Source organism: Sturnira hondurensis, unplaced genomic scaffold, assembly GCF_014824575.4.
Source record: "Sturnira hondurensis isolate 20B ecotype Veracruz unplaced genomic scaffold, ASM1482457v3 Scaffold0014561, whole genome shotgun sequence".
Classification (NCBI taxonomy): Eukaryota; Metazoa; Chordata; class Mammalia; order Chiroptera; family Phyllostomidae; genus Sturnira; species Sturnira hondurensis.
In genome coordinates this window covers 12,138-38,431 of record NW_028087192.1, presented here as the reverse complement: position 1 = coordinate 38,431, position 26,294 = coordinate 12,138, and the positions used below count along the sequence as shown (strand labels likewise).

General features: G+C 47.7%; 1 protein-coding gene across 1 annotated transcript; it reads left to right on the top strand.

The window, feature by feature from the left end:
- Positions 1-562: 562 nt before the first annotated feature.
- Positions 563-17,831, top strand: NLRP9 (NLR family pyrin domain containing 9). The gene is made up of 9 exons (XM_037063416.1): positions 563-842; positions 3,535-5,095; positions 7,485-7,646; positions 8,394-8,567; positions 12,303-12,473; positions 13,818-13,988; positions 15,771-15,941; positions 16,392-16,562; positions 17,425-17,831. Exons 1-9 carry the CDS (start codon positions 563-565, stop codon positions 17,555-17,557), a joined length of 2,994 nt encoding a protein of 997 aa, XP_036919311.1. The 3' UTR covers positions 17,558-17,831.
- The last annotated feature ends 8,463 nt before the right edge of the window (positions 17,832-26,294 follow it).

The following is a 26,294-nucleotide window of genomic DNA, read 5'->3' as shown; positions in this document are numbered from 1 at the left end:
CCAGACGTGAAATAAGATGGTATTTGTCTTTTCCTGTGTGATTTCTTTCACAGAGCATAATACCCTCTAGGTCCATCCGAGTTGTTGCAAATGGCAGTGTTTCATTTTCCGTGGCTGAGTAATATTCCACTGTGTACGTGTATGGCATCTTTATCCATTCATCTATCCATGGGCACTGGGGCTGGTTCCACATCTTGACTCTTGTAAGCAATGCACTGCTGCCACTTTTTTTTAAACATTTTTTTACAGATTTTATTTGTTTATCTTTAGAGAGGAAGGGAAGGAGAGGAGAGAAATATCAGTGTATGGTTGCCTCTCGTGAGTCCCCTGCTGGGAACTGGCCTGCCACCCAGGCATGTGCCCTGACTGGGAATCGAACCGCAATCGTGTGGTTTGCAGGCTCAATCCACTGAGCTACACCAGCCAGGGCGGATGCCACTTTCGACTGCTGAGATTTAACTCTGTGATCCCATCACTCTTCCCCAGGAATCACCTATTGCTTGTTTTGGAAGATTTTTTTTTTTCCTTTGGAGAAATCGGAGCTCACCATCCCTCGGACAAGATGGCTGAATCTTTCTCTTCCGATTCTGGCTTGTTGTTGTGCCTCAAGGAGCTCAGAAGTGAAGAGTTCTGGAAGTTTAAGGAGCTCCTTAAACAAGAGCCTCTGAAACTCAATCTCAAACCCATCCCCTGGCCCACGCTGAAGAAGGCCTCGAAGGAGGACATGGCCGTGTTGCTGGACAAGCATTACCCGGGAAAGCAGGCGTGGAAGGTCATGCTGAGTCTCTTACTACAGGTCAATCGGAGAGACGTCTGGACCAAGGCTCAGAATGAGATCATAAGTAAGTGCGTGTTTCAGGGGTGTGACCCGTGGGGGAAGGAGGGTCCACTGGGAGCTTACAATACCGAAGGGGATGTAGTCACTCGAGTCACGGTGACCCCTCCATCTGTTACTGAGGGTGTGCCGTAGGCCAAGGGGACACTTGAAGGTGGTAGAAAAATTACAAGCCAATTCCACGCATAGATGAGCCAGTGATGGATGGGGGGTGGGTAGCATCTGGGGCCGACTGTTGATCTCAGGGGTGTCCCCTTTTCTCTGTCCTGAAGTGAGTCCGTGCCACTAGGGTGACCTGGGACTTGGCATCGGCTGAGATGGTAGCTGTCGGTCCTTCTTTGTTTTGTTTTGAATCCTCCATACACAGAAATACACAAAAGGAGACAGAGAGATATTGCTAAAAATTCTCATGTTTTATTAATTTTTGTAGAGACGGATAGAGATGAATATGGATTGGTTGTTCTACTTATTTACATGATCATTGGTTGATTCTTGTGTGTGCCCTGCCCAGGGATTGAACCCACAGCCTTGGGGTATGGGGACAGTGCTCTACCCAACTGAGCTCTAACCAACAAGGGCACATTCCTGTTTTCATAAACAAAACTTCTTCTGCACCAGAGAGGGAAAGACCACCTCTCCGTCCCTAGCCTCTTTTCCAGTCACACCTTCTTTAGCAAAGTGACCCCCCGCCCTGTGCTCGGAAGCCGCGCAGAGGTGCCTGGCCTACTGCAGTGTTCCTTTCTGCAGTGCCGAGTGTGGTCCTGGTCTGTATTTGCCGTTTTGTTTACCTCCTCTAATGTGTTCCCTTGGTCATGCCAGGGCCAGGGGAAAGAAAGATGGTTCCAGGGTGGATTTCTGAAATTAGCTCCCCCTCAGCACGGTGCAGCAGAAACCGCCTAGACCTCATGGCTTCAGGTCAGGGGGATGTAGCGCAGACCCTGGGCCCTAATATTTGTTCACAAGTCCAAATCAGCCAAATAGCATAAACCCCCCTCAATTTTTCTGTGACGTGGGAGTGGAGTGGATGCTAATGATTCTTGAGGAGCAATAACGACATCTTCCTACTGGTTCCTGGCAAACCGTCCATACATGGTGGCTCTTACCTGGGGGAGACAACCCCCTCCTCCAGTTTTGAATGTGATTTCCAAGGGTCCACACGTTGTGAGCCTGTACTCAGAGGTGAGCGTCCAGTTTTGATCAGATTCTTCTATGGACAGAGTTTCAGATAGGTTCTGGTCCTAACAACACTGAGTTCATCACCTGGATCACCCATGGACGTGCATTAGCCTCCACAGGTGTGTTCAGGTAAACCTGTAGGGATTATTCCACGTAACAAAGGATGAATGCATTTTAAAAAACGTAAGCCCTGGCTGGTGTGGCTCAGTGGATCCAGGACCGGTCTGCTGACCAAAGGGCTGCCGGTTCAATTCCCAGTCAGGGCACATGCCTGGGTTGTGGGCCAGGTCCCCAGTAGGGGGGCACGTGAGAGGCAACTAGACATTGATGTTTCTCTGCCTCTCTTTCTCCCTCCCTTCCCCTCTGTCTATAAATAAATAAATAGATAATTTTTTAAAATTTAAATTTACTGCTGTGGCATTTGTTAATAACATGTTTCATTTGTATGTAATAAATTACAAATAACACTGTACATTTCTAGGTGGCATCTGGCTATGGCATTGTGTTCACCACCCAAAGTCTCGTCTCCTTCTGTTGCCATATATTTGACCTCCCCCCACACACACCGTCTTCATCCCTTCCCCTCACTCATTCCCCTGTGGTCGGAGTTTGTGGCTTTCTGCTTTGTATTCCACATAGTGAAACCATACAGTTCTCATCCTTTTCTGTCTGATTTATTTCATTTCGTATGATACTCCTGAGATTCACCCACGTTGTTGCAAATGGCGATATTTCGTTGTTGTTGTCGTTTTTAAATTCCTGAAAGTGTACCACTAGAACTATCATTACCGTCATCTTTGGGATTACAACTGAGTATTTTTCATTTAAGTAGAGTCAGTATATAATCCTAGGTTGGTTATATTAATTTCAGGGGTACAATATAGTGATTTACTATTTCTATATCTTACAATGTGATCGCCCCACTAATTCCAGGAATCACTTGTCAGGGTGTAAACTTATCCCAATAGTATTGGCTATATTCCCCCCCTTCCTTTCACCTACTCTCCCCCCCTCCCTTCCTGTCACTATCCCTTTTTTATTTCTATTTCTAGGAGTATGTTTTTGTTTCATTCGTGTGTGTGTTTTATACATGACCCAGAAATTCCACTTCTGGATGTTTATCCAAAAACACTAGTTTGAAAAGCTCTGTGCACGCCGATGTATCCATCGCAGCCTTGCTTACATTAGCCAAGTTACGGAAGCTACCCGGGTGTCCAATGAGAGACGAGTGGACGAAGAAGGGCTGCACGTAGATAATGGAATATTACTAAGCCACGAAAATAGAGTCATGGCCATTTGCAGTGATGCAGATGGATCTAGAGGGTATTGTGCTCAGCGAAATAAGTAAGACAGAGAAAGACCAATACCATAGGGTTTCCCTTACATACGCGCTCATTTTTGATGGCTGGGTAGAATTCCCTATATATATGCCACCCGCCTTCTATATCCTGCCATTCCTTCTCTTGGCTCTTGTGAATGAGTGGGTGTTTGAATTGTCTTGTGTTCTGTCTTCGTTGACTCAGATAAGATCAACCCCTACAAAAGTCACATGAAGGAAAAGTTCCGCCGCGTGTGGGAGAAGGAAACCTGCCTTGCAGTTCCCGATGAGGTGTACCAAGACTGCATAAAGGAGGAGTACGAGCACCTGAGCGGGGCCTACGGGGACCGTGAGGTCCAGGAGATCCCAGCCACCGTGGTCCTGCAAGGCACGGGAGGGGTCGGAAAAACGACCTTTCTGAGAAAAGTGATGTTGGAATGGGCGGAGGGACACTTATGGAAGGACAGGTTCACCTTCGTCTTCTTCATCAACGTTTACAACATGAACAACATGGTGGAGACGAGCTTGGCGCAGCTGGCCTCCAGCGACTGGCCCGAGTCTGCAGAGCCCATCGAAGAGGTGTTCTCCCGGCCGCAGAGGGTCCTGTTCATGATGAACGGCTTCGAGGAGCTGAAGTGCCACCTGGACCTGAGCCACCCGTGCAGCGACTGGAGGCAGCAGCTGCCGGTGCCGGTCCTCCTGGGCAGCCTGCTGCGCAGAAAGATGCTCCCGGAGTCTTCTCTTCTCCTGGCCTTGGGGTCGATAACGATGAAGAAATATTTCTACACGTTGCAGTATCCACAGTGCATAAGCGTGCCGGTGCTGTCTGAAGACGCAAGGAAAGTGTATTTCTCTCACTTCTTTGGGGAGGAACATCGAGCAGCCAGAGCCCTCAGTTTCGTGCAGGACCACCCCAAGCTGTTTGCCATCTGCAAGTACCCCCTTGGGTGCTGGATGGTGTGTTCGTGTCTGAAGTGGCAGATGGAGCGAGGAGACCAACTCAGCATCGGCATTCACAGCAGCACAGCACTGTACACGTCCTTCGTGGCCAGCGTGCTCAAATCGGGGCTCAAGCACGTCACGCTGAGGCAGAGCACGGCCAAGCTCATAGCCTTGTGCGCCTTGGCTGCGGAAGGCACCTGGATGGACACCTTCGTGTTTCAGCCCGAGGATCTCCAGAGGAATGGGGTCTCGGAAAGCGACGCCGCCCTGTGGGTGGGCATGCAGCTGCTGCGAAGAAACGGGGACCAGGTCACCTTCACCCACGTGTGCATCCAGGGGTTTTTCTCCTCCCTGTGGTATCTGGTGAGAGGGCCCCACTGCCAGGCTCACCCGACCATCGGGAGCGTGGCCCAGGTCGTGGAAATGACGGTGACCCTCGCCCCGACCTACCTGATGCAAACGGGGTTCTTCCTGTTCGGGCTGTGTACCGAAGATATCGCCTCCGAGATGCAGTTGTTCTTCGATGTCCCACTGTACAGGAACATTGAGCTGGAAATAATCGAGGGCTTTCGGAGTTTGAGTCGGACCGCAGCCAGCCAGCCCTTGGTGGTGAGATTTAAGGAACTGTTCAGCAGTGTATTCGAGAACCAGGGAGAATATTTGACAACAAAAGTGATGGATGTCTTCCAGAACATTGATATTTGTATCAGCCAAATGAACGATTTTTTAATATCTGCCTTCTGCCTCAAATATACCTACAATTTGCAGCAACTTCACATGACTGTAGAAAATGTGTTTCAGGATGACCGTGAACACACCTTCGAGTAAGTTCACCCCCCCCCTGCCCCCACCATGGCTGCAGCCTGCTTCAGTCCCCTCTGGGTATTGCATGGGTCCTTATATTTGTCTGCTTGTAAAACACGGTTTTGTGCCCTAGGCTGGTGTGGCTCAGTGGACTGAGCGCTGACCTACTTGCCCGTTCGATTCCCAGTCAGGGCACATGCCTGGCTTGTGGGCCAGGTCCCCAGTTGAGGGCAAGAGGCAACCACACATTAATGTTTCTCTCCTTCTCTTGCTCCCTCCCTTCCTCTCTGCCTAAAAATAAATAAATAAAATCTTTAAAAAAATAAAATAAAACACAGCTTCGTAATGAAATTTGCCAGCTGTGTGACTGTGAAAAGTGAGTGACATATGAAGGTTTTCCACCTGTATAAACATGGATAAATGTTTCAACTACTACACGGGGCCAAGGTGAAGTTGAAAGAAAGGTAGTTTTTTGTTTGTTTGATTTTGGTTTTTTTTTCTAGTCCTTTCCCAAGGACAAGCTTATTGATTTTTAATCTGGGAGAGAGGAAGGGTGGGAGGAAGAGATGGAAAGAAATATTGATCGGTTGCCTCTTGTACATTCCCTGACCAGGCCCAAACCCTGCAGCCCAGGCATGTTGCCCTGACCAGGAATTGAACCTGCAACCTATTGATTTATTGGGCAATGCTCCAACCAACTGAGCCACCTGGGCCAGGCAGGAAGGTAGTAGTTTTTACTGTTGCCATGACTACATTTTTTTCCTCCCTCTCACAGCATTTTGGCATATGCTGACGATCCACTAGGAAGTGACTCTTGGGTGCTTGTGCCTGGTTTCCTCTGGATTTCTTCCGTGAGCTTTTACTCCTGGCTGACTTTGAGCTTTGTACCCTCTCATCAGGTTTAGATTACCAGCTCACACGTCAGCTCTCTAAGCATTCCACCTTGCACATTCATGCTTTTAAAAATGTTAAAATTTTATTTTATTTTCAGAAGATTGTGTTTATTTATTTTTAGACAGAGGGGAGAGGAAGGACAAAGAGAGGAAGAGAAACATCCATGTGTGGCTGCCTCTCGTGCGCCCCCTACTGGGGACCTGGCCCACAACCCAGGCCTGTGCCCTGACTGGGAATCAAACAGGTGACCCTCTGTTTCGCAGTCCAGTGCTCAGTCCACTGAGCCACACCAGCCAGGGCAGAAAAAAATTTAATTTTAATCACGGTATAATAGACACATAACATTATGTTGGTTTCACGTCTACCACATAATGATTCACTCTTTCTGTGTGTTGCAGAGTGATCACAAATGTAGCTTACAGCCATCAGCACATGGACTGTGTTTTGTCATATACAATGTGTACTTTTTTGCCCAAATTTTTAAGGGAAAAATAAGGAAGCTCATTACGCTTGGGTATAATGATTACATACCATGGATGGGTATTATAATTGCACACAAAAACACAGGAGTGTATTATATGCAGCAAAGTACAGTATTTACAGTTTCATGTGTTGGTTTGGGTTTTTTTTTTGATATGGTGATGAGGACATTTAAGATTTACTCTCTTAGCAACTTTAAATATACAAAACTATTATTATTATTTTAAATTTTATTTATTGATTCGTGAGAGAGAGATCAACTTTGTTGTTCCACTTATTTCTGCACTAATTGGTTGACTCTTTTTTTTTTAAAGATTTTATTCACTTATCTTTAGAGGGAAAAGGAAGGAGAGAGGGAGAGAAATATCAATGTGTGGTTGCCTCTCATGGGTCTCCCGCTGGGAACTGGCCTGCAACCCAGGCATGTGCCCTGACTGGGAATCGAACCGCGATCCCTTAGTTGGCAGGCCTGCACTCAATCCACTGAGCTACACGAGCCAGGGAAGACTCTTTTCTGTGCCCTGGCTTAAGACTGGACCTGCCACTCTGACATATCAGGATGATGCTCTAACCAACTGAGTTACCCAACCAAGACCACACTCTTATTAACTACAGTCATCACGCTGTACGTGACATCCCCAGGGCTTGCTTATTTTATACCTGTATGGTCATGTTTTGGGATACAACTTCCCGTGCTGCCCAGTACCAGCCTTTGTTCATCATCATCCAATATTGTCATGGAGGCAAAATATGATGGACTAAGCTCGCTCAGGTAGGTCACATGGCTAACAAGAGGTTGAAATGGGGTTCGATCCATTGCTGTGGCCTTGGGAGTTGGTTCATCAAACCATGGCCTTGATGGCTGCTTGCTCATCCATCAGGCCATGTTGACGCAGTGTACCTGGCCGCACCACTTCCTGCTCAGGTCTGAGTGTCTGTCAGCTTGGAGGGGCCGTGGGAACAGTGCTCTGCCCGTTCTGAGTGTCTCGAGTTGAATGCAGCTCCTGGAGCCTCACAGGGTCTGTCCCCTCACAGCGTCAGCCAGAAGCTGGACTACTGGCAGGACGTCTGCTCAGTGTTCACAGCCGGCGAGGACTTTTCGGTGCTGGACATGAACGGCTGTGTTCTCGACAATGTCTCCCACACGGTCCTCTGGAAATCGCTTGCTCATCCCAATTGCGGACTTGAAAAGCTGGTGTGAGTTGGATGCATAAAAACATTAAAAATATAGAGATGTACAAACATACAAAAAGTATATGTAGCTATGTAGAAATGTAACGTAATAGGATTTAAGACAATCCATTCCAACCTGCACTATGTGCTAGGCACTACAATAAATGTTGATTTCTTAACTGTCATGGCACCATCCATGGCTTTTGCAAAGAAATGAGAGCATGAAGAAATTAATTTGCCAAACCTTGCAGAAGTATCGGGGGGGAGGGACAACAATTTACACATATTGACTCTTTTTATTGTATAATTTTAATTTATTTTTAAAAAGTATCTCCTTGTAAAAAAAAATCTTAGTTTTTAAAGTGAGATGGACCCATTCTTTGCGAATGCAGTCTTGCCTGGGGCATCAGTTCAGTGGTGGACACTTGTCCTGGGTGTGAGGTGTTGTTCGAAGCCGAGGAACAGACACAGAGGCACAGACACAGTGTCTCTGTCCTCCTGGTGCTGAGGACTCACTGTGGACCGGTCCCCTCCCTCCTATTGTGGGTGGTGACCTGTGGGTAGGGAGGGACTAGGAGGAAACCGGAAACATCTCAGCAGTGGAGCCTTGGTGCTTGTCGGCTGTCTGAAGAACCCAAGAGAAAACGTTTATAGGCGAGAGTAACCAGATTTCTCAGGGCAGGGCCATGAGCCGTACGGTGGGAAGAATCGGGTAAGAGGTATCTTGCTTGGTGCTGAGACTTCATGCCATGGGTTCTAATACCTCATCTTTTGTAGGTATAAATATGCTTGTGGCCTTGGAAATGATGTCCACTTCTTTAGGGCCATTCTGCACAATAAACACCTGAGGTACCTGAACCTGCATGGCACCAACCTGACCTGTGAACAAGTCAAGAAGCTCTGTGAGATACTGAAACACCCCTTCTGCTACATACAACAGCTGATGTGAGTCTGTGTTTTCTGTGGTAAAGGACATATTTCCTCCCATGTGGGCTTGGCAGTTCAAATGCGCCCACTTCCTTTCCCGCATTGGCCTTTGCTTCTCACGTGCCTCCTCACTCCCGTCTTGGTGTCTGCAGATGTCCTGGCAAGGGGAGGGGGGGTCCAGCGTGCAAGCCGTCCTCTCAGAAGGGTTGTCTCACTCTTGTCTTCCACTATACTTGCTAGACTTAATGGCTCATGGACGACTTATGTGACTCTTCTTGCTTCTGCCTTCAACCAACCACGCCAAAACCAGCAAACGTTTCCCCCCGAAGCTATTGGTAGAAATGTAAAACGAGAAAGAATACAACAGCCACAAGCATGATCATCTAATTTGGCTGATGGCAATATTGAGTCCAGAGAGAAAGTGACTGCTTTGCCGAAAATCATTTTTTCTACTTAAAAATGATCTGGGCCTGGCCGGGTTCCTCAGTTGGCTGGGGTGTTATCCCATACTAAAACTTTGTGGGTTCAATCCCCAGTCAGGGCACATACTTATGTTGCAGGTTCAATCTCTGTTCAGGCTCTGTACAAGAGGCAAATGATTGACATTTTCCTCTCAGATTGATGTTTCTCTCTCTCTAAAATTAGTAAACATATCCTTGGGTGAAGATTAAGAAAATTATATAAAAATGAGCTGGGATAAGTCTGCCCTGATTGGGTGACTTCTAGACAGGCTCAACCTATTTTTTTTTTCTTCAGAAGAAAGAACAAAGGGAGGTAATAGGGGTAGCAGTAAGCAAAACCAGCTAATTAAACCCATCAAGAAAGCATGTTCTCTCTCAGTCCAGCACCTCTTCTTTGCCGTAACAATGGCAAATAGGGTGGATTCACATAAAGTCAGTTAATTGTGCTGTCAAGCTTCAGCAGGAAGAGGAGGAGGAAGATGATGCGGACCCCAGCTTGTGGGGTCCGCCACACTGTGGATGAGGTGCAAGAAATTCACACAGACTACCGAGTCCTGGGGAGGAAAAGGGATGGCATGGCTCTTCTTTCAAGGGGAGCAAGAGCCTCTGCCCTTGCCTGGACTGGCCTTTATTTCTTTTCTGGGCACATTACATGATGGTCCTTATTTACTAAGCACAGGTTCGCTTTAGGTGGTTACCTTTCACTGAAAACAAAGGAGACGATGCCGCTAATCACATCACAGAAGAAAGATATTTACAAATGCAAAGGGAAAAGTGGTTAGATAGGTACTAGAATTATCAGGGGGTAATTATTATAATTTACACCTTATGTGTGTAAACCTGTTACACTCATACTTGGGAGGGTTAGCACAGACTTTAGGAAGTTACAGTAGGCACTTGTTGCCTCAATTCAGGGTGAGGGAGTTTTAGCAAAAGCAAGTCTCAAAGCAGTCTAGGTACATTGCAGGCCTGATTCCCCATGGGAGCACCTATCTGTCGGCGTGGGTCCTGTGCATCAGACCTTGCTTTTCACTGGGAGCTGGGCCCATGCCACACAGAACGGTCTCCTACAGGCTGGTTCCATGCATAAGAGTTGTTTGAATATTTAGGCTTTACTGTAGGTCCTAGTCATCATTTGAGGTGTTTAAATATTATAACAATTTTTTTTAACTCTAGCGCACTCTACTCAATGGGGACTTACAGGATTCTTGAGTCTTTCATCCCGTTTCATGTTATGCCATTTGCATAGGGTTTAAAATGTTTATTTTTACATTGCTGACACTAATATGCATAGGGTTTTATATATTATCTGTTAACCTAAGTATTGGGTATTGGATATAGGAAACCAGGGGTGAGTTGTACAGGTATTTTAGCCAGAAACTTTGCCTCTTTGGGGTAGACCAACTGTTCTCTTTGCTTCTGTTTGGCAATGGGGGTGAGAGGTCCCCAGTATCCGGTTTCTACTCTAGCCGAGTAGTTCTTAACAGAGGGCAGTTTTGTCCCTGAAAATGTCAGTGTCTGGGAACATTTTTTTTCATCCTCACCCAAGGATATATTTGTTGATTTTAGCATAGAGGAAGGGAGAAAGAAAGAGAGAAACATCAGTGTTGGAGAGAAACATTGATCGGTTGCCTCCCATACATACCCTAACCAGGGATCAAACCCACAACCTAGGTATGTGCCGTGACTGGGGATCAAACTTGTTACCCTTTGGTGTACCAGACAATGCTCCAAGCAACTGAACCACCAGGCTAGGGCTAGAGACATTGTTGCTGGTCACCACGGCATGGGGAGGGTGCTACTGCCATCTAGTGACGGGAGGCCAGAGATGCTGTTCAACTTCCTATAATACTTAGGGCAGTCCCCACCACAAAGCAGGCGGTGGGGAACCTGCTGGCGCCCATGACGTGCTTTTGTGAAGATGCATTACAGCTCCAACTGGGGGTTGCGCAACCTCAGAACTATTGATGAATAATCAGGTAATCAGACTGAGTCCCAGGTAATCCTCTGTTGTGGGGGCTGCCCACAACAGCGGGAGGTTCAGCAGTGACCCCGGCCTCCACCCACTACATGGTAATAACGTCCCTTGCCCCAGATGCCTAGAAACGTTCCCTGGAAGTCAACAGTCACCCCTGCTGAGAACCGCTGGCTCAGACTGTGTCCTAACTTCAGTGGAAAGCAGTCAAAGGTTAATAAGGAGAGTTGTGGGACTACATTTGTTCTCTCTCTTTTTAAATATTTTATTTAGTTAGTTTTAGAGAGAGAGGAAAGGAGGGAGGGGGAGAGGGAGAGAAACATCAATGTGTGGTTGCCTCTTGCACACCCCCTACTGGGCACCTGGCCTGCAACCCAGGCATGTGCCCTGACTGGGAATGGAACTGGAGACCCTTTGGTTTGCAGGCTGGCACTCGATCCACTGAGCCGCACCAGCCTGGGCCAATTTGCTCTTTTAAAGAGTCTGGAATGTGGACATTGGATTGGCAGGTGCGAGACCAGAAGCCAGGGTGTGGTCCATGACCACTTTTTTCTTTTAATACTCACCCAAGAATGTGCTCATTGATTTTTAGAGACAGGGGCATGGAGGGAGGGAGGAAGGAAGGGAGAGAGAGTGGGGGAAGGAGAGAAACATCTTTGCCAGAGAGAAACATCAATAGGTTGCCTCACATATGCATCCAACCAAGGATGGAACCCACAACCCAGGCACCTGCCCTAGCCAGTCCGACCCACACCACCTTTCCATTCACAAGACGATGCTCCAACCAACGCAGCCACACCGGCCAAGGCCATGGCCAATGAAAAAAATTTTTTCAATTGCACTTGGCATACAATAATATTACATTAGTTTCAGGTGTGCAGCATAGTGATTAGACATTTATATAACTTATGAAATGGTCCCCCTCATAATTCTAGTACCTTATGTAGTTATTACAACGTCATTGACTCTATTCCTTGTGCTGGGCTTTACATTCCTGTGAATGTTTTGCAAATACAAATTCGTACCTTTTTTTGTTTCAAGAGGGTTTTTTTTAATTGTTGACATTATCACCGATGTCCCCCATTTTCCCCACTCTAGCCCGGGCCTCTCTGGCCATCACCACGCTGTTGTCTGTGTCTACAGGTCATGTATGTATGTTCTTTGGCTAATTTCTTCCCCTTTTTTCCACCCAGCCCCCAAGCCCCTCCCATCTGGCGACCACTAGTCTGTCCTCCACATTGTGAGTGAATGTCTGTCTGTCTGCCCGTAGGCCCTGCCAGCCCCTGCTCCCACCCCTGACACGTGTCTCCCACGCAGGTTAGGGAAGTGCGACATCACCCAGGAATGCTGCACATATATCGCCTCTGTGCTGCTGCACAACAAGTATCTGAAGCTGCTCTCCTTGATAGAGAACCCCCTGATGAACCGGGGTGCCCTGAAGCTGTGCAATGCCCTGAAGCAACGGGCCTGCCACCTGCAGAATCTGCTGTGAGTCCGTCTGGGGCAGCATGCTCTTGGACCCCTCAGTTGGCAAGGCCACGGAAGGCTGGCGGAGGGGTTGAGAGGTGGGGCCGTGGGCCCACCTGAGCCACTGGCTGGATCCCCAGAGGGGCCATGAGGCTGAATTTAAGAGAGGCATGGCTCTCGGGGGCAGTGGGGGGAGGCTGGCATTGAATTTGCAACCCAGTAAGTCCTCATTGTCACTGCAGAGGACGCTGTGTTTGTAGGTGTCCTGGGTGCTGGGGAGGGGAGGGTGTCAATGAGTCTGAAAAGGGGGTTCACTTGACTTCTTTCAGGGACAGTAGGGTGCATGGCTGATTTGCCCATGAGGCGGCACCAGGAAATCAGTGTTAAATCCCACCAAATGCTGTGGGGCCTTGAAGTGGGAGCAGGGGCAGGAACAGCCCTGTCTGTGGAAGTGGAGGAGTCATTCGGAAGCAAAATTTCTATCTGTGTGTGTGCTTGGGCGTGCATGGGTGTAGAGACACATGCGTTGCACAGCACACACAGAGTGGCATTCAAAATAGAGGTGGGTCAGAATCGTATTTCTCAGATGACTTTTTAGGCCGTAAAAGAAACTCAACAGTAAATTAAATGTCAGGAACGGTAAACATTAAAGCCAAACTGTTTTATTATTTTTAAAGACTTTTTTGATTGATTTTAGAAAAAGAGACATTGATTTTTGTCATTCCACTTATGTAGGCATTCACTGGTTGCTTCTTGTATGTGCCCTGACCAGGGATCACACCCACAACCTTGGCATATCAGGACACCACTCCAATTAACCGAGCCACCCAGCCAGGGCAACTGCTAATTTTTTTTTTTAATGTTAAACAGTGTATCCATTAAACCGACTGCATTCATGTTGTCCTGTTGAGCTCCGAGCTACCAGGCAGTGACTTCCATCTTATGCATCCTGTTATATCCCACATTTCAAATGGTGTATAAACAGGAACCCATAACTGCAGAGTCGAGTTTTAGATAATATTTTTGATATTATTTTTGATAATATTTTTGATAATGCCTTACTTACTTAAAGGTAAGTCAGTCAGTACACTGCGTCACGGATGAGGGGTGGCTGTCTGAGGTCCTCCCGGCTGGGGGGACGATCTGCCCTGGCGCTGGAACCTAAGACTCCCCAGTTTGGGATGCCACCTTCATATTCTTGCTCCTGTTATTTCTGCAGCTGCTACACTTTTTGATCCTCTCATCTTTCTCGAGTGACCACGGAGGGCGAGGAACAATGAAGTTTTTGCACGTGGCTTCAGGAAAATATCGCCGCGTCGAGTGCAGGCGGGCTGACAAATTGAGTGTGTGTGTGTCTCTCTGCAGATTGAAGTTCTGTTGCCTGACCTCGGCCACCTGCGACTACATCTCTCAAGCCCTTAACTGCAACATACTCCTGTCTGTTCTTGACCTTGGGTCCAATGCCCTGAAAGACGAGGGAGTCGCGTGTATCTGTAACACACTGAGGTACCCATGCTGCAACTTACGGGAGTTGTGGTAGGTGTGGCTATGATTTACTCAGGTCTTTTCCTTCCTTCCCTTCTTCCCTTCTTCCTTCCTTCCTTTCTTTTCTTTCTTTCTTTTTTCTTTCTTTCTTTCTCTTTCTTTCTTTCTTTCTTTCTTTCTCTTTTTTCTTTCCTTCCTCCCTCCCTCCCCCTCCCTCCCTCCCTCCCTCCCTCCCTTCCCCTCCCTCCCTCCCTCCCTCCCTTCCCCTCCCTCCCTCTCTCTTTCTCTTTCTCTCCTTCCTTCCTTCCTTCCTTCCTTCCTATCTATCTACCTACCTACCTACCTACCTACCTACCTATCTATCTATACTGGTACCCTGCCAGGAAACAGGGAGGGGGGAAGCACAGGGTCTACTGAGAAAAAGCGAGGCTGCATAACTCCCCGCCTGTAACACCGAGTGCTGCACTGACACACGTGTGCCTTAATTAAAGGATGAACCAGGACTTTGGGGCCATGCTGCTCCGCAGTCGGGTCTCTGGTCTCGGGAAGACCAGAAATGGAGCCCTCCGTGCCCTTGACTGGTTGGGTGAACTTGGGAGGGTGCCTCACCTCACCCCAAGTGCCATGCAAGGACCCTCCGTTTCTCCTGTACGTGCTGGAACCTCTCCTGAGCAAACGAGGAAAGTGGTAAAGGAAACGCTCGAACATCCCTGTCTCCACTGAAGTTGATTTTATGGAGTTTCATGTGCACACAGATACGCGTGCACACACAGCTGCACGCACACACGTGTGAGTGAGGCTATCGATGTGTGTGTGTGTGTGTCATGGTTTCTCAATCTCGGCACTAGTGACATTTGGCACAGATCATTCTCTGTTGGGAGGTGCTGTCGTGCGCTTGGTAGGGTGTTTAACAGCATCCCTGGCTTCTACCCACTAGGTATTGGTAGCGCCCTGTCTCCTAGTGTGGCAACCAAAAATGTCTCCAGGCATTGCCAATGGCCCCTAGGAAGGGGATGGACAAATATCATCTCTGCTTAAGAATCACAGATATGCGCACACACACACACATGTATATTATGTGTATATGTGTGTATAAATGTGTGCCTATATACAGGTGTGCCCCCACACATATATGTGAGACTTATGCACGTGTATACAGATACATATCAGTTAGTGGGTGATACATTCTGTGGGGAACCCTGAGCTTAAGTACAGCAAAGAGACTGGGGACGTGATACTATATACAATATTTAGGGAAGTCCTCGCCAAAAGGTGACAATTGTGTAGAGAAATGAAGGAAAGGTGGGTGGTAGCCCTCCTGGTATCTGAGTCAAGAGCGTTCCAACGGGCAAGAACAATAGGTAGACAGACCACCAGAGCGGGAGAATTATAAAAAGCCCCAAGTGTTGGGCTGAAAAGAAGGGCTCGAGAAGTTGTTGGATCTTCACCATTAGTACGATCACCATCACCACCACCATCTTCACCAGCATCAGCTTCACCGCCATCATCACCACCATCACCGACATCATCTTCACCACTATCACCACCATCATCACCATCATCACCATCTTCACCAGCATCACCACCATCATCACCTGTCATCACCATCGTCTTCACCATCACCACCATTCACCATCATCTTCACCATCACCATTATCACCATCGTCACCATCACTATCATCGTCACTATGACCATCATCACCATTATCATCACCACCATCTCCGAAGAACTTGAGCATTTCATCCTTCATAACAATAAATGAAAAATAAGCTGAGGCATTGAAGATTGAACCTCATGGCTGTATTTGTGTGTGTGTGTGTTTTTTCCCCTAGGTTGTCAAATTGTTACCTCACCTCCGTTTGCTGTAAGGCCCTCTCTGCTCTTATTATTAGCGAAACTTGGCTGAGAACCCTGAAACTGAGAGACAATAAAATAGAAGATGCGGGTGCTAAAGAGTTATGTGCAGCTTTGAAACACCCTAACTGTAAACTGAAGAATCTTGGGTGAGTGTTTCCTGATGGTCTTTCTGGGAAGGCTTCCCTGTTTCCGGGCTGGGGCCAGCTGGAGGATGAATGAGACAGAGGGGAAGCAGGGTCCAAAACAAGTGTGTCTAGAATCATCTAAGCAAAATGCTGGCCTGTGAAACCAGGGTTTTTCAATCTGGGCACTATTGACACTTGGGACAGCAGAGCCCTTTGCTGTGCTAGGGAGGCGGGGACTATCCTGGGCACCGTAGGGTGGGTAGCTGCATCCCTGGCCAGCAGCATCCCCAGCTGTGTCAAATATCTCCAGACATTGCCACACGTCCCCTGGGGGACATAAGGACCCTAGCAGAGAACCACTGGTCTAGACCATCGAGTCTGCTCAGAGGCATGGCATTGGCATCTCACGATGGCGTGCCTTCCAGGCCACCCCAAACCGCGGTGGTCTCTCGGGGCGTTTCCCTGTTGCAGGCTGGACTTGTGCGAGCTCACCGTGGCCTGTTGCGAGGACCTGGCTTCCGTGCTCATTTCTGGGAAATCTCTGAAGAGCCTGAACCTGGATGGGAATGACCTGGGCCACGATGGGGTGGCGATGCTGTGCGAAGCCTTGAGCCATCCGGACTGTGTCTTGCAGGTTCTCGGGTGAGTGGACGTTTCCCTGGGTGGCGAGTGATCTCGGGACGATGCGTGGGCACCGGGGCGGGTGTGCTCAGCCTCAGCGTGACCGCCATTTGGGCCGCAGAGTTCTTCACTGCAGTGCAGCGTGGGGAGCACCATGCCTGGTCTCTGTCTGCCCATTACGTGCCCGTAGCTCCCCTCCCCCAGCCCTGATGATCAAACACAGAATCTCCAAAGCAGCTAAGAGACTCGATCTTGATCGTTCTCACCACGAGAAAGAAATTACAATTATGTGACGTGACGAAGGCCATCGTATTGCATATTACAGATGGAGCGAACTAGCCTGCGTTGTGCACCTCAAATTTTTATACATTATATGTCAATTCCATGTCGACAAAAATTATGAGTTTTTTTAAAGACGGGCTATCCCATTCGTTCCCTGAAATTAAAAACAATGTCACCAGACATTGTCAAACACCCCCGAAGAGGCACAATGGTCCCTGGCAAGAACCACTTCCTGACTATTGTAGAAATACGGTCTCCTCCTTCCATTGCCCAGGAAGATACAATCCCAGGTCAGACTTGGGAGAAGTTCTAGGAACAGGCGAGCTGCGTCTTGAACAGACGATTCCCAAAGCAAGAGTCGCAGTTAGGGTCGTTCCGAAAATTACACTTGCACTTAGAGCATGGAGAGGGAATATCTGAAACCCTTCCAGAGGCCAGCCCCCTGGATGAACGGGATGGTTCGCCTCTCTGACCCTCACAGTCCTGCTCGACTGGGGGAAGATCTGGGCTCTCCCTGCCCCCATCTATGCCATCTTCCCAGTCATTTCCAGGGAGGAATGGCCTAGGGATGTCGAGCGTCCCACTATTTCTGTCTTCCCAGGCTGGACAGACTCATGTTTGAGGAGAAAACTCGGGTTCTGCTGAGAGCCGTGGAGGAGAAAAAACCCCACCTGAGAATTTTACCTCAACCTTGGGAGGCCGAGGAGGACAGGATGCGAGGTGTGCTCCTCTGACAGGGGACCCCCTGCAGGAGGCTCCCCCCAGGGGCTTCTGGGTCACAGTGGGTGACCCTTCTTTCAACACACCCGGTCCCGGAAACCGTCCGTCATAACTGCAGGGGCTGCGAATTCACAGCAGCTCCTCCACAGCGTTCTAGCAAAACACGACAACGGGGGGTGTGGGTCATTGTGTACACGCTCTCTGTGCCCGAGACGTCCATCCCCCGTTGCCCCAGACTCCCATCCTACCTTGTGATATTTAGAACAAATACATTAAAGGGATACACACGTTGGAAAGCACACCTTGGCTGTCTCCATCGATGTCTTGGGTTGCAGGAGCCTGGGGGAGCCACTGTCCTGTCATGCTTCTGACTTACAAGTGACGCTGGCATGTGTCCGTAGACTTTAGAGTTTATTGTTATCACTACATCTGACATCCACCCAAACGTTCCATTTTGGGTTGGACTGTCTAAAGTTAGATTTTTAAAACATCTTCACCCAAGGACGTTTACTGATTTGAGAGAGAGAGAGAGATTAATTGGTTGCCTCCCATATCAGGCACATCAGGGATCAAACCCACAACCTAGACATGTGCCCTGACTGGGGATTGAACATGCAACCTTTGGCGTCTGGGACAATGCTCCTACCACCTGAGCCACCCAGCCAGGGCAAATAAAATTTTTAGAAATTAAATGTATGGAGGCAACATTGGTTAATAACATTAAATGCATGTCAGGTGTACAACCTTATCATTTGATATCTGCATATTCTACACTGTACTCAGCACCCAAAGCCTAGTTCCCCTCCCGTTACCGTATATTGGAACCCCTTTACCAAGTTTGCCCTCCCTGACTCCTTTTCTCCTCCGTTCTCTGTACCTATGAGTTTGTTTTGTCCTTTTTCTTTTTTTATTTTATATCCCACACATGAGTGAATAATCTGTTTTTTTCTTCTTTTCCATCTGATTTATTTGACTTAGCATAATATCCTCAAGATCCACCCATGCTGTCAAAGACAACATTTTATCTTTTCTATGTCCAAATATTTTATTTTATACACATACACACACACAAATACATATACATATATATACAGAGTGGGGCAAAAGTAGGTTTACAGTTGTTTATATGGGAAATATGATAATTAACCAATATAAAAGTAAATTCTGTTTCACGTACTCACAACTGTCAGCCTACTTTTGCCCCACCCTGTATTCACATACATACCACATCATCTTTATTCTTCCACCGATGGACCCTTACGTTGCCTCCACATCTTGGCTATTGTAAATAATGTGGTAATGAGCACAGAGGTACATATCTTTTTAAAAAATATTAAATTTGGGGGGGTGACATTGCTTAACAAAATTATATCGCTTTCAGGGTGCAATTCTATAATACATCATTTGTATATTGCATTGTGCCTTCACCAACCCAGGTCAAGTCTCTCCCCATCAGTTTTATCCCTGCTTTACTCTCATCTACCTGTCCCCACCGCCCCTTTTCCTTGGTCATCACCACGCTGTTGTCTGTGTCTGATTTGTTTTCCCTTTGCTTAATCCCTTCACCTTTTCCACCCAGCTCCCAACCCCCTCCCCTCTGACAGCTGTCAGTCTGTTCTCTGTACCTATGAGTCTATTTCTGTTTTGTCTTGTCCGTGTATTTTGTTCATTAGATTCCACATGAGTGAGATCATATGGTATTTGTCTTTTCTCTGACTGGCTTATTTCACTGAACGTAATACTCTCTAGGTCCATCCCTGCTGTCGCAAAAGGTAAGAGTGCCTTCTGTTCTACAGCTGTGTAGTATTGCGCCGAGTATTTGTACCAGAGCGTTTTTATCCACTGGCCTACGGGCAGGCAAGTGTTTGCTTTCTCTCGCCTGCTCTGCTCGCCCCTTGGGCTGCGGTGGGAGAGGCTGCCTTTGGGATCCTGCAGTTTGATGTCTGGGTGACCAGGCGGGTGCGGATGTCTGGGTCGCCTCAGTCTCGGGACACCGTCGCTATGGTGGGGGGGGGAGTGGCGGGGGGCGGGGCGGCGGGGAGGAGCCACATTGCAAGCTTGTAGTATTGCTCCTTCGTTCCTGGACTGCTGCGCTGTCTAGGGGTGCCCAGGGGTGTCCAACCTGCAGCCTGTGGGCCACCTGAGGCTCAGGATGGCTATAAATGTGACCCCCCAAATTTACAAAAAGTGTAAATTTACTTAAGACATTATGAGATTTTTTTTTCTGTGATTACGTGTCCCAATGTATTTAATGTGTGGCCCAAGACAACGCTGCTTCTTCCACTGTGGCCCAGAGATGCCAAAAGGTCGGCACCCCCGCTAGACACATTTCTACTGTTGCTCCAAGTTCTAAAGCGATGGCGGGGAGGGGAGGGAGCCGGGGTCTCGGGCCATGACGTACTCCTGCCCCTCTGGACCTGCCTGCAACACGGCGAGGGGCTACACCCCGACGGTTCCACACCTAGTGCATTAGCCGGGTGGGTGGCAGCCACCACCCGCACCTGTGGGCACTGTCCCTGGCCTTCCCTCATCCCGCCTCCACCTGTTCTGATGTGCAGACCTCTCAGGCACGTTTGTGTGCTGAGCAGAAGAAGCCTTGCTCAATGACACAGGTTCAACTTTTAAATTGAAGGGGAGATGTAAAGGGGCCTTTCACTCTGAGGGGAGGCTGGTTTAACCCTCCAATAGTTTGATTTGATCAGTTTCTCGTCTAATAAACATTACATTTCCAAATCTCCACTCATCCTTTCAGGCATGACACTGTAATAGCATTTTAAAAATCCAGTGTTATTGCCCTGGCCTGGTAGCTCAGTTGGTTAGAGTGCTGTCCTGAGGCACCAAGGTTGTGGGTTCAATCCCCAGTGGGGGCACATATAAGAATCAACTAATGAATGCAGAAGTAAGTGTAACAACAAATCAATTTCTCCCTCTCTCTCTCTTTCTCTTGTTCAATAAATAATTTTGAAAAATCCAGTATTCTTTTCCAAACATGTCTACCTAGTTCTAATGTTTTCTTTTTCAATCATAGATAAATATCTCACTGGCATACTTAAACATCATCTGTTTCTCCTTTGCCTCTACATATAATATGCATACCTTATTGATCCTATCTGAATTTTAGTTTTTACTGCAATTAAAGTTTTTAATAAAACTTGTTTTTTTTAATTAAAGATTTTATGTATTTTTAGACACTGAAGGGAGAGAGAGAAAGAAGCAAAGAAACATCGATGTGTGGTTGCCTCTTGTGCACCCCCTACTGGGCACCTGGCCCATAACTCAGGCATGTGCCCCAACCCAGATTCAAACTGGCGACTCTTTTGTTTACAGGCCAGCCCTCAACCCACTGAACCACACCAGCTGGGGCAATAAAGTTTGTTTTTTTTTTTCAAATATTTTATTTATCTTTAGAGGAGAGGAGGAGAAGAGAGGGAGAGAAATATCAATGTATGGTTGCCTCTCATGGGTCCCCTGCTGGGAACTGGCCTGCAACCCAGGCATGTGCCCTGACTGGGAATTGAACCCTGACTGTCTGGTTCGCAGGCTCAATCCACTGAGCTACACCAGCCAGGGCTAAAGTTTGTTTTTTAGAGCATTTTTAGGTTGACAGTGAAAACTGAGAGGAAGATACAGAGATCTTCCCTACACCCTCTGCTTCTACTCATGCCCCTCGCTGATCTAAACAGTTGACAAATGGTAATAATATTCATCCCATCCTGTTGATATTGTTGTTGCCATTGCTGAAACTGGAAAGCTTATTCTAAAAATAGAATGAGAATTTTTAAAAAGAGAGACTATTTAAACCAATCTTGGTAAACAACAAATTGAAAGATTTGCTGTATTTAACATCGCTGTGATTCAGGGTCATCTCTTCATTTATTTTTGTGAATTTTCTTTTATTGTTTTACCCAATTTTCTAACTGTTCTTTCACTGTCTCCTCCGTGTTAGAGTTTTGATGGTATCTCTCTGTCTGTCCTGTCTGTGCATCAAAAATATACCTTCAGGGTGAATTCACAGAAAACGGAAGGACATCTGGCTCACTGTCTGCGAAGGTTTCTATGGGCGACTTTGTCATGATCTCCTGTGGAGACAGTAGGGACACCTAGAGATTCTGAAGTGGGTTAGAGTAACTTCAAATGGAAATTCTCGAGGTTTAAAAGACCCAGGGCCGTCGTAGAGAGCCACGTGGCATTTAGGTCAAGGGAGAGACCAGATTCCAGATCAAATGGGGATGCTCACGCAATGGGCCAGTCTTGGGTGTCAGCCAGAGTTTTGAACCATGAGAGCATTGAAGGAAATGCTCATCTGGAAACACTGTATAATTGTGTAATACACAGAGTAAAAGGAAGTTTGGGTGCAGCCTTGACTCTCAGTTCTGCCACAGAGTACAACTTTGACTCTGAACTTAGCCTCGTCCACAGGAAGCAAAAGAAACTCTCCCTCCCCATGGTGCAGTGGCTCGTTAGGGTCATCTCGTGGATTGCCAAAATTACCAGTGATCACCATGGCGGCTGGCAGCAATTTGCAATGGGGACAAAGCTCCAGACGCTCCATGCAGACAACGTCACTGATACCACGGATGAGGTGTCCATGGCATCTCTGGGAAGGGGCGGGGATCAGGTCCAGGAACCCCATCCCTGTAACTATAGCCTCAGGTAGCCCACTCATCCTGCCTGGCACGTCCCTGCGCAGAGCTCAGACCAGCCAGGTGAGGTCTTCCTTGTGTCCCATCTCAGGGCAGAAATCAGGACAGAAAGGGTGGTTTGGGGAGAGGAAATGGAAATGGGGTTGGGGGACACCATTGGGCCGGACAGGTGCTGACCCACCTGTATCCAAAAACTGCTCTGCCGGGGGTGGGGGGGCGGTGGGCCTGTGCTGGGGAGAGTCACGCCGATGGTGAGGTCCACTGTGGCTCTGGGTGCCAGAGTCCCTGACCATGTGAGAGAAAACATGAGTGCCCTTGGAGTCTGAGCCAAGCCCTGGAGGACCAGAGCCAATAACAGAGCTGCTCAGCCCTGCACCAGAGGGTCATCTCACTGTCTCACACCAACAGACTTTCAGGCTTGGGTGTGAATACGATCGGAAAACTCACGGGCAGAGTTTGAGCGCGTAACTCCAAAATTCAGACATAAAATAATGCCCATTGACACAAACGCACACGTAGACAGATATTCCCTGAGAATAATGCATGGTACAACACTGTGATGGTATAAACACCATTTTTTTTCTGTTTGAAACCGTGCCCTGGGATGCAATTGTCTTGTGCCCTCGGAAGATTTTTGTGTCATTTTTCTTTGTGTGTTCTGTGTTGTGTGTCAGAGTTGCTTTGTGCATGGAAGGTTGCAAGGGGAGAGAGAAAATGAGCTCGCGAGGTCATCTCTGTCCAGCCTCAGAAGCAGTTTGACTGGTGGGACATGCCTGGTCTCTTCTTCCCATTTCACAGTTTAATAATATCATGTCCTCACTATCATTGCCATAGATCATCAAATAAGGAAACAATACCTAAGCTAACCACAGTGTCTACGACTGCCCCGACCGTTTCCAAAAACTCTATAGGAGGGCTAACTTCATGCCAGCCCTTGTGATCGTCAAGGGACAGGAAAAGCACAATGTTTTTGCGACGGCCTTTGACCTGTGTCCTGTACTAATGTCTACTTTAATTTTTTAAGAAAGCAAACAGAGATGCAGCCTGGTAAGCAAAATTCTCCAGGCTGGACTAAGCGAATTAGGTGACTGAGCTTGACAGAAAGGAGGAGCTGCCTGGTCCAGAGCCTGGAATTCACTTACCTCCAGGATTCTACCCACAGTCCCATCACCCTCCAAATGAGGGAACAGGGTTTGGGGAACTCACTGGGGAGGTAGGGCTTGCAATGTCCTGCACCAGTGAGTGGGAAGTTAGAAAAAGAACTTTTCAAGCTGTGAGTTACAGCAATTCACAGTTCAACTGCCTCTGTTATTTGCAGGATGGTTTTATAAGATGGGCCCAATTTTCCTGCACAGAAAGGAATTTTGGTAACTCTGTGATTTTTGTTTAAAATCGCTATTTCCTCATCTGCATCTGTGGTCATGTCCTGATGTCACATTGTCCTCAGGGTCTGGCCCAGCGTCTCCATGGTGCTTCACCTGCACAGACACCACCAGAGGCTGCAGCACATTCACACCCCGCAGCCGCCACCAATGCCCTGCAGTGACCAGAGCCACCCACACCAACCTCATGCTGGTGGATACCTGTGTCACCTCCTATGTTCAGATTTCCACTTTCACCTTTTACGTCACTGTGTGGGAGGGCCCTCATCTCTGGTGGGTGCAGACCTCCCCTAGTTGGCTTCCTGTTCTCCTGCTCTTCGCCCCTCACTGCGGATGCTCAGGGAGCCTAGGGCTCCTGAGGTCATGGGCTGTTGGAAGTGACTCTTGACAATCTGATCTGTGGGGGTCAGTGTTTATAATATTCCTAATTACACTGTTTATTAATCCTTCTCTGAATGCCAGTGTTGTACATAATAAACTTTATTTTTAAATTAAAATAAAATTGACCCCAAACCTCATGTAAGTATAAGGTGCCCAGCCTGTTTATTGGATGCACTTACATCACTCATGTGCCGCCTAACGGTGGTGACCCACCCTGAGACCCGTGTGGTTGTGCGATGTTGTGGTTGTGCGAACAGCACAGAGGCTCTCACACCTGGACGGTCTCCCTCCTGCTCACCCAGACGGCAGGGCTCAGCCTGTTGCCCCTGGGCTGCAAGGCTGCACAGCACATCATTGTATAAAACAACACGAGATTAAATCAACACAGGGGAAAATGACACCATCAAGAGACCCAGTAAACACATGTATGAGGCTGCTGCAGCCATAACAAAACATACTGATCTACTGCCAGCCTTTAAAAAAACTGTCACCCAAGGCTACGTTAATTCATTTGAGAGAAAGTGTGTTAGAGAGAGAGAGTCATCGATCAGTTGCCTCCCACAGGAAACCTGACCAGGGATCAAACCCACGACACTCTGGCTCTCATGATGACCCTCTAACCAACTGAACCACCTGGACAAAGCAGGCATAAATTCTTTGGTGGGGTGTCTGATTAGAAGTTCGATCCATCTTTATCGAGTTATTGTTATCTTATTGTTGAGTTAAGGATTCTTATGTATATCCCAAAAGCACTGAATTGCAAATATTTTCTCCCAGCCCGTGGCCTGAGCTCTTTTTACAGCCATAACAGCAACATTAATGCACAGGTGGATTTTCCTGGGCAGACAAATCAGAATTGACTCACTGTGACGGTTTCCTGGGAGAGGACTTAGGTGACTGAGGGAGCAGAGGTACCATGTGACTCATTTATTTTGCATATTCCTGATTGTCTTTTGAATTCTCTTATATGTGCATGAAAAATGTTTTCAAAGAGCAAGTTACATAAACTCCCTTCACTTATAAAACTCCTGACAGACCATCCTCACAGCACAATTTAAGATTCAGACCCTGATCCTCTTCTCTAGGACCAACCATTTGCCTTAGAAATCCCATTCCTGAAAAACTTGGCTGGACTCTATGGACAAATCCTCCCGTTTCGCAAAATAGCTAAGAACGCCACATGCAATACAAAAACCAACTTCTTAAAAGCAACAAAGAGTTGTTGAGATAAGAGTGACCACATTCCAGAAGAAGAAAAAGACCCAGCTTGGCCTCCACAGAGGGCAGCGCCCTGAGTGAGCAGTGGGGGAGGGTGTGCAAGTTCATTGCCCAGAGCCCAGATGTGGAGCCCAGCACTGTCAGCCGTGGGCTGAGCTCTTGACTTTCCTCCCCACCTGCCTTCCCTTTTACACATGTCAACACAGCTTTTTGAATTAATTATGTGTAGATAATATACAATTTATACAATAAAAATTATAAAATGTCAAGAGCTATAAATGACAAATTCTTGCTAAACTAAATGGGTTCATTCACCTGTGCACATTCCATCCCGATAAAATGCAAACATCACTTTGCAGCAAAGAAAGTAAAAGCCCTGGCAGGTGTGGTTCAGCTGGTTGGAGCATCGTCCCATAAGGGAAAGATTGCATGTTGCATTCCTGGTCAGGGCACATACCTCAGTTGTGCATATGATCTCTGGTCCAGGTGCCTATGGAAGGAAATCAGCCAATGTGTCTCTCTCACATCAGTGTTTTTCTCTTTCCCTGCCTCTCTCTCTGCAGCAGTGAAAAAATAATGTCCTAAGGTAAGTAAATAAAAAGAGGACTTCCGGCCAAAATGGAGGTGTAGGTGGAAGTACTGTACCTCCTCACACAACCAAATTTAAGGACAACAAAGATGTAGAAACAAAGGCACAACCAGAACAGACAGAAAGTTGAACCGTACCGAAGTCCGACAACAACGAACCATTCATCCAGACTGGTAAGAGGGGAGGATTCGGCGGGCCAGCGGAGAGGGGTCCCGGCAAGAAAAGGCGGTGGTTGGCAGACCCGGGCAAGGGGAGGAAATGAGCAAACCCAGTGAGACGAGTAAGGCGGCTGGCTGACCGAGGTCACACGTTCGCACAAAGATAACCAGGCACAAAATGGACAGTGAGACAAACCACACAACTCAGGGCCCCAGCCATAGGAAATAAAGCCTAAAAGCACCAATTGAAAACACTTGCGAGGGTAGAGGTGCCTGGAATGGCTCCCAGCCTCACAGAAGAGTTCGTAGGAGAGACCCACAGGGTCCTAGAACATACACAAGCCAACCCACCTGGGAACCAGCGCCAGAAGGGCCCAATT